General features: G+C 49.1%; 1 protein-coding gene across 1 annotated transcript in view; it reads right to left on the bottom strand.

Annotated features, from left to right (window-relative positions):
* MCAM (melanoma cell adhesion molecule) overlaps positions 1 to 8,874 on the bottom strand; it is a 77,867-nt gene that overhangs the window by 32,323 nt on the left and 36,670 nt on the right. The window contains exon 2 of the mRNA XM_015405484.1: positions 3,111 to 3,235. Coding sequence (XP_015260970.1) covers positions 3,111 to 3,235 — 125 coding nt within the window. The remainder of the gene's footprint in view (positions 1 to 3,110; positions 3,236 to 8,874) is intronic.

Genomic DNA, 8,874 nt, shown 5'->3' with positions numbered 1-8,874 from the left:
CTGCCAGGACAGATCTGCGCGCCCCCCCCCCCCAAATAGCTAGCAATCCAAAACTGTCCAGTGGAGCCTGAGTGGTGGGTGTTGCCTTCTGACACACTTCTGGTGATGTCAGGGGGTGTGGCATATGCAAATGAGTTATGCTAATGAGTTATACTAATAAGCTCTTGCACCTCTTCTTCTACAAAATGACCCCTGCTTATGCCTATTTTTAAAGTCATCTGTAACCCTTTGGCACTGCTCTAAGCTTGCGGTTTTGGGCGCGGCTGCTTGCCCACATCCACACAAGTAAATTGTGTGTAAATCTGATTTATACCCCGCCCTGAGCCTGCTGTAAAGTGGGGAGGACGGGGTATAAATCAGATAGTAAAGTAAAGGTAAAGATTCCCTTGCTCGAAAGCCAGTCAAATCCAACTCTAGGGTTGCGGTGCTCATCTCCGTTTCAAAGCCGAAGAGCCAGCGCTGTCCGAAGACATTTCCGTGGTCATGTGGCCGGCATGACTAAACACCAAGGTGCACGGAACGCTGTTACCTTCCCACCGAAGTGGTACCTATTTATCTACTTGCAATGTCTTGCTTTCGAACTGCTAGGTTGGCAGGAGCTGGAACTAGAGACGGGAGCTCACTCCGTCATGCGGCACACTCGGGTCTCGAACTGCTGAACTACCGACCTCCCACAGCCTGCAGTTCAGCGTCTTAACCACTTGAGCCACCGCAGCTCCTATCCTATCAGATAGATAAATAAATAAATGAGAATTTATTTTGAGAGGACAAGCCTTCAGACATCAGAACCTTGATGATGCTGAAGTGCGCCTGCACTTAAAGCACCCCAGATCTGGAGTACTGGACTGCCTTCAAAGCAAGGGGCAGGCGATTTCTCTCTATGCAAGGCCTTTCTCTCTACGCAACAGCTTTTTTTCCTTCCAGCCATCAGCCAATAAGCATTATTACCACAAGGTGGCAGTGCGGGACTTTCAGGACCAGTAGAAAGACCTTTTCGACTGGACTCCAGTAGCATCTTCGAGATCATCCAGAGTTTCAGGGTATCAGCTTTTGAGGGTCAAAGCTCCCTTCGTTAGGAACGAGCAGAAGAATCTTTTATCAGCAAAATCCTAGACAGAATTGCAACCTTCTAAGCTGATTTATTTAAGCCGAGTTAAACACTTTTTAAGTACACTGAAACCGATGAGTGTACGACGGGGTAACCCTGGTTAGGATTACACAGTATGTTGTCTAGCCCTGCTCTGCTGAATTCATCTCCAGGGGTCATTTTGTGGAAAAAGAGGTGCAGGAGCTCATTAGCATAACTTATTAGCATAGCTTGTTTGCATATGCCACACCCCCTGACATCACCGGAAGTGTGTCAAAAGGTAACACCCACCGCTCAGGATCCACTGGACTGTTTTGGATGGCTAGCTATGGGGGTGGGGGGGATGTGCAGATCTGCTCTCACAGAGAAGGGAGAGCTTGTACCTGAAGGCGGGCCGGGGGGGGCCCTCTGCAACTTGCCTGGCTCCTTCTTGCTTCTCATGGCCCGACTGAGGGCTGCTGGGAGTGGGGGGGGGCGGGGCTTGTTGCATGTGCCCGCCCCCTGAGCTCCTTACTGCCGGAGCTCCGCTCCTGTGTGCTCCTGCACAAAATGACCCCTGCATCTCACCGTCCAGAACACCTTACGATCCCACAACAGTTTGAGGCGGTAGGCGTGTTGGCCTGCAGCGGAACGGCTCGATTCGAGTCCACTGGCACCTTGGAGATCTTCTGGTTTTAAGCTTTCGGGAATCAAAGCTCAAAGTATTCAGTGAAGGGAGCTTTGCCGCTTGAAAGCTCACACCGCAAAAATCTAGTTGGTCTCTAAGGCGCTACTGGACTCAAACCTAGCTTTTTTTACTGTCCCAAGGGACTGTGTAATCCCAGGCAGAGTTACTCCAGGGTAAACTTATTGAAATGAATGGCCTTGGACTGGAATAACTCCGCACAGGTTTATCCTGCAAAACAGGTAAAGGTTATTGCACTAGTATCTACTACCGTGTTTCCCCGAAAATAAGACACTGTCTTATATTTATTTTTTCTCAAGAAGACACACTAGGGCTTATGCCACAAATGCATAGAAATCCTGCTAGGGCTTATTTTTGGGGTAGGTCTTATTTTCGGAGAAACAGGGTAGTTCAAGCTTCAGTTACATAGTGTTGTTCATCAAGATTAATTGGCTAGAGGAGGAGGAGGAGGAGGAGGAGGAGGAGGAGGAGGAGACAGGATTAATACCCCGCCGTTCACTACCCGAAGGACATAAGAACATAAGAGATGCCAATGTTGCATCAGGCCAAAGGCCCATCCAGTCCAACACTCTGTGTCACACAGTGGCCAGAAATACCCAGTGCCATCAGGAGGTCCACCAGTGGGGCCAGGACATTAGAAGCCCTCCCACGGTTGACCCATGCTCTTTCCCATGCATAATCTTATAAACCTCGATCATGTCACCCCTCAGTCGTCGTTTCTCCAAGCTAAAGAGCCCTAAGCGCTTTAACCTTTCCTCATAGGGAAAGTGTTCCAACCAGTGTTCCCTCTAAGCTGAGTTAGTGTGAGCTAGCTCACAGTTTTTTAGCCTCCGGCTCACAGATTTTTCTCTTAGCTCAGGAAGGATGACTCCAGAGCAAACTAATTTACGCAGTAGCCAAATCGCTTGCTCACAACTTTAATGCTAGTAGGTCACAAAGTAGAATTTTTGCTCACAAGACTCCATAGCTTAGAGGGAACATTGGTTCCAACCCTTTTATCATTCGAGTTGCCCTTTTCTGCACTTTTCCCAAAGCTATAATCTGAGGAGTCTCAGAGTGGCTTACAATCTCCTTTCCCTTCCCCTCCCCACAACAGACACTCTGTGAAGTGGGTGGGGCTGAGAGAGCTCTTTCCAGAACTGCTCTTGAGAGAACAGCTCTGAAAGAACATTTGCCAACACAGTGTTCCTGATGAAGAGTTCTGCGCGACCCGAAAGCTTGCATATCTATTAGCCTGATCCTGTGAGATCAGCCTACAAATCCAGTGGTGCCCAATGAACATACAAGGACATGTCCTGCCGACACCCCCAACCATTTCCAATGTGTTTTTTGACTCACATAAAACCACTTGACGTAGGCATAACTGCTGTTCTCGGGGATGACGAAGTTGCATGAGATAGAGGTTTCCTTTCCGACTTCTGCCTCAACCACCTTTGGCACGTGGAGTTCGAGGCTGTTGGCTCCTGTTGAGATAAAGACACGGGTCAGAGGTGAGAAGTTCCAGAAACGCCCATCCTGCTGTCTAGCCAGAGCAAATTCTTCCTTTCTCTCTCCATAATTAGTCTAGGAAGAATATTCTCATTTCCTAGGCTTGCTCAGAGTCACGAAAAAGCAAGGACCTTTCAAATTATTCTAAATCTCTCTCTGCAGGCACAACCCACCTGTCTGCAAAGGTGCCGGCCCTGTTCAACGTTTATGCACTTCCTCAAAGCTGCGTTGCAGGCTACAGGGATCGCCAACCTCCAGGTGGGGCCTGGAGTTCTCCCAGAATTACAACGGATCCCCAGCCTACAGGGCTCGGTTTCCTGGAGGAAATGGCAGCTTCACAAGGTGGTCTCTACGGCATACCACAGATTCCAGGCAGTGTTTCCTCTAAGCTGAGTTAGTGTGAGCTAGCTCAGTTTTCTAGCCTCCGGGTCCCACATTTTTGTCTCCGCTCAGGAAGGATGGCTGGAACAAACTAACTTATGCAGCAGCCAAATCGCTGGCTCACAACTTTAATGCCAGTCGCTCACAAAGTAAGATTTTTGCTCACAAGACTCCACAGCTTAGAGGGAGCATCGATTCTAGGTGAAATCTCTCCCCCAATTCCCCCTTCCACAGGAACTTTAGGGTTGCCAACTCCAGGCTGGGAAATACCTGGAGATTTAGGGGATGGGGGGCAGGGGAGGCACAAAAACCCAGCAGTTATTAATGTTTAACAATGAAGCAGCGTACAACTAATGCTCAGCAACATAAAAAACAGTACTCTTGAAATAGCCCTTGGACCACAGGCAGGCTATAAAATCAACTTTAAAAAGCTATAAGAGCAGCTTTCACTTAAAAGCCTGGCCAGGAAGACACGTTCGGCCTGGAGCCTCCCAGACGGTACACAAGGTGCCAGGCGGAGAGCTGCCCAACTCTTGCTCTGTATCAGTTTATTCTGCACCATTTTAAAAGCAAAGTGAGGCACTTCTGAAGACACCCTGCCATGTGCCACCTGCCGCTGGTTCTGGGACCTGGCAAACCTAAGGCTATTCTGTTACATTACGGTAACCAGAGCTGCTTGTTGGGTTTTGGGTAGGGGGGAGGGTATGCAAACCTTTAATCGTGTAATGCGAAATGGGGGGAAGGTGCGGGTGGGAAGTGATGCACAGCAGTGTATTTAAATTTGAATTTTGAAAGAAGGAAGTGACTTCGGAAGAAGAGGCGGGTTTGGGGAAGTGCCCGGAAAGTGACATCACAGGAAAGGGTGGGGTCTTGGCACAGTGTGCTGGAAGTGACATCATTGGGAGGGGTGGAGCTTGGGAAGTGGCATCCCTTGATCTCTGACCTGGAAGTGACGTCACAAAAGTCTCCTGGCTCCACCCTCAAAGTCCTCAGATATTTCCTGAGTCGGACCTGGCGACCCCACGCCAAATGGGAGTCCAGGGTCACTAGGCAGAGGTAGGCAATGGCAAAACACCACTGAATGTCTCTTTCCTTGAAGAACCCGGAGTCGTCGCAAGTCGGCGGGGACTTGACAACATTTTCCACCACCGTTTCTACTGAGGCACTGTATGCTGAATGTAATGTATTCAGATGCTGCCCTGAATGCATTAGGATGACCGTGGAATCATCCCATAGAGAAGCTATGCTAAGCTTCAGGCTTCGGCAGGGATTCGCGCCGAAAGCATTGTGTCCAATCACATTTGAATGTCTGTAAGTGGGAACGCTTATGATTGGTCTGTTATGCGATCAACCTGATAGGTTGATAATTGTATAGTAGGTGTGGCTACATTAGCCCGGAATGTTTAAATACCGAACAGCGACAATGGAAGCTGGTTCGGGCTATCAGAGAAGTTGTACCGTGTCAGAGAAGTTGATCGTCGAGCTGAAATAAACCTGAGTTTTGCTGAAATAACTCTCTGGCTATTTTGTTAAGCACGGACTTAACACTGAATTTTATGGATTTCTATCTTGTCCTTTCCCCTGAAAAGCTCCAGGCAGTGTACAGGGTTCTCCCTTCCACCATTTTATCCCACAACGTGAGGTAGGTTAGGCTGAGCATGTGTAACTGGCCCAAGGTCACCCAACAAGCTTCCATTGGCACGAGTGGGGAGTCGAACCTGGATCTGCCAACTCCTGGTCCAACACAGAAACGACGACAGGACTGGTGGTAACTTTTGCTATTGGCTGTTTTAATGAGTTTCTAATGTCATTCTGGATGCTTGTGGGCAGTTTTATTTAGAAATCACCTTGGGCTCCGCGGCAGTAAAGCAGAATGCAATAAATGACATTTGTTCTATCGGTGGCAAATATGCTTGAAAAAATGTACAAGACCGAAAAGATCCTCCTCAATAGTCCAAACTCTACCCTGCTATTATGTTATGTTTTTTTTTAAATCCCATCCTTCCTCCAAAGAGCTCAGGCTGGGATACACAGTTCTCCTGTCCTCCAGTTTACCTTCAAACCAACCCTGTGAGGTAGGTCAGGCCATGAGTGATAGGCTTAAGGATCACCCCAGTGGCTTAAGTGTCACCCCACCCTGAGTGGGGAGGAATAGAAGAAGAAGCAGAAGAAGAGGAGGAGGAGGAGGAGATTGGATCTCTACCCTACCCTTCACTCGGAGTCCCAGAGCGGGTTACAAACTCCTTTCCCTTCCCCTCCCCACAACAGACACCCTGTGAGGTCGGCGGGGCTGAGAGAGCTCTTGACAGAAACGGCTGTTTTTCAAGAGCAGCTCTGACAGAACTATGGCTTGCCCAAGGTCATCCAGCAGCTGCGAGTGGAGGCGTGGGGAATCAAACCCGGTTCTCCCAGATTAGAGTCTGCGCACTTAGCCACTACACCAAACTGGCTCTCCAAAAGTCACTGAGCTATAAAGAATGTCTTTATCTGTTTCCATCCACACAGGGTGCGTTCAGATGGGCCAGTTAGTCCGCTTTCAGCACGCTTCAGTAACGGATTTTATATCCACGTTCACACACCCAACATCTGCGCACCGTCCCCAGCCGTCGCTTTCCGGTTCAACCCCCCTTTAAAACGGAGTATTTTGTTACCAGGTCCCCAAGTGGTGTTTTCCTGATTCTCTGGTTCTAGCCGCAATTTTCTGACGTCTGATCACTCCTGCGGTGTCGAGCCACTTCTGCTCGGAAGCCCGAGGCTTCCGCTCTTCACCCACCATTTTATTTTAGTGTCGGCGGTATGCGCACAGGCGACGCTCCGCTCCCGCGTTATTAAAAACAATGTTTAAACTGTGCCTAGTTTTGTTGGTTAAACGAGTTCGGGATCTCACAGAGGCCAGTTTAGGGGTAAAAGTTTAAAGGGAAGTATTACAGCAGTTGGGTTGAAGTGGAAATCGCTGTTCTGCGCATGCGCAAAAATTTTAATTCTACAGATGGCCGCCTTTGCGCATGCCCAAACTGAGGGGGGGAACCTCCGACGCATCTCCCATGTGTGGACGCTGGGGAGCGATGTGGCTATGCAGCGATCCGGAACAGGGAGGTGAGTGTGATTGCAATTCTCCAGGTTTTTTAAAAAAAACACGCATCGGGACCGGAGCAATTTAAACCGCTCCCAGCACGCCGTCTGACCGCAACCACAGACTCGAATTAGAGGCAAGGTTCCACAACAAAATGGCTGTCCAAAGCCTGGCAGTTCGGCCCAACACAGCACATCACAACGTAGCGAGCTTGTGGACTTCTCAGAGCTGCCGTGTAAAGGAACATCTTCAGCTGTTAATAAGATTCCACACAGCTATCGTTTTGAGATGTGGTGGTCCTAAATAATAAGATTTCGCATGACTGTCGTTTGGGGATTTTTCCCCCTCTCAGAACCAGCATGGCTCCCGACAGTCCTTATCTAGAGGCCATCAGTATCTGCCTCTGAATTTTAATTTCTAGAAATCCGGGAGGGAAGCCACTAAAGATGTGGAAAACAGCCCCTCTCGAATCTCCCACATGGACTGTTTGCAAAAGGCAACCCGCAAATCTCCTCAAAGAGGCAAACCAGAGGCGGAAAACGGAGCTGGCGGGACCCATAACATGGCAGCTGATGAAAAGAGGCCGTTGGAGCGCCTGCAAACTGAAAGTTTTACTCCCTGAGATTCTGAATTAATTCCTGGCTGATCATAACTCTAATCCCAGACTCATTATTCATAATAGCTGCAGCAAATTAGAAAAGTTTTTTCCTTAAAAAAAAAAATTATGACGTGCTGTATGTGAATTTTCCATTGCTGTCAGCGGTTGCCGGGCAACAGTGAGGCAGGCGGCAGGTCTCTGTGGGCCCCACTGCCGGGGGGCTGCCCGTGAGGTGTGTTCGTGCCACGGATTAAAAAAGGGCTTCATGCGCCTTCCCTCTGCCCCGGCAAGTAGGGCTGTGAGGGGGTGGGCATCCAGGGATCCATTGCAAAGATTTCCCCCGCTCCACTCACCATAACAACAGGTTCCACAGGCCTTTGGGGGAAGCCCCGACAATTAAATGGGAATAAAGCAAATACCAGTTTATAATACACACATGCGCTTCTGGAAAGCCACATGACAGGAGCAAAAGGCATCTTCGGTTTGGAAAAAATACCACTCAAACCCTCTGAGCATACGCAGAGTGCTCTTCCTGTGTGAAGAGAATGCTCCATCGGCACTGCGAGGTTAAGAACATAAGAACATAAGAGAAGCCAATGTTGGATCAGGCCAATGGGCCATCTAGTCCAACACTCTGTATCACACAATGGCCAAAAAGACCAGGTGCCATCAGGAGGTCCAGCAGTGGGGCCAGGACACCAGAAGCCCTCCCACTGTTGCCCCCCCCCCCAAGCACAAAGAATACAGAGCATCCCTTGTCCCAGACTGAGAGTTTCTCTCTATACCTTGTGGCTAAGAACCACTGATGGACCTCTGCTCCAGATGTTTATCCAGTTCCCTCTTATAAGGACACTAGAAATAATGCCCGTTGCGGAAATAAATACAACGGGATCTAGAAAGAGGCTCTGGGAGAGTGCTCTGGCTTTGGGCAAACAGTGTCAGTTTCCTGTGGCGACCTCAGCAGGGTTTAATGACAGAGTCCACGGTTTTCTCCCAAGGGACTGATCTCTGCTACCTGAAGAGCATTTGTATGTTTGAGTTATCTGTAGCCCTCACCTGGAGAGTGGTAACCATTGTTACCCATTCTCCTCTCCCCTATGAGGTATGTTATGCAACTGAAAATCCCAACTGCCTTGCGGGGGTGGGGGAGTTTGAGGTGTGGAATGGACTGAAGTCCAATCAGCTTCCATATGCAAAAGACCAGGTTGTCGCAGCAGTTGTGGTGTGGGCGGGACCCGGGCTTTGCCTTCTGATTGGTGGCGATATATGCTGAGGAGCAGTGCCATCAGCCATACACTAAGGGAGTGCATTTTAGAATTAGAACCTTGGCACCCACTATTCAATTATATATAAGGAGAGATTACTTTTTTTAAAAAAGAAGTGTCCTCTGTGACTCAGATTCTTGCACCAATGTGTGAGAAAGGCAGATTATAAAGGCAGTCCTAAAACACGGCTGCGGTGGCTCAATGGTTAAGACGCTGAACTGCAGACCGGAAGGTCGGTAGTTCAGCAGCTTGAGAGTGCCACATCTTTGGCCCCAGCTCCTGCCAACCTAGCAGTTC

The sequence above is a fragment of the Gekko japonicus genome, unplaced genomic scaffold (genome assembly GCF_001447785.1).
Source record: "Gekko japonicus isolate JY-2015 unplaced genomic scaffold, Gekko_japonicus_V1.1 scaffold2070, whole genome shotgun sequence".
Lineage (NCBI taxonomy): Eukaryota > Metazoa > Chordata > Lepidosauria > Squamata > Gekkonidae > Gekko > Gekko japonicus.
This window is presented reverse-complemented; position numbering and strand designations above follow the sequence as displayed.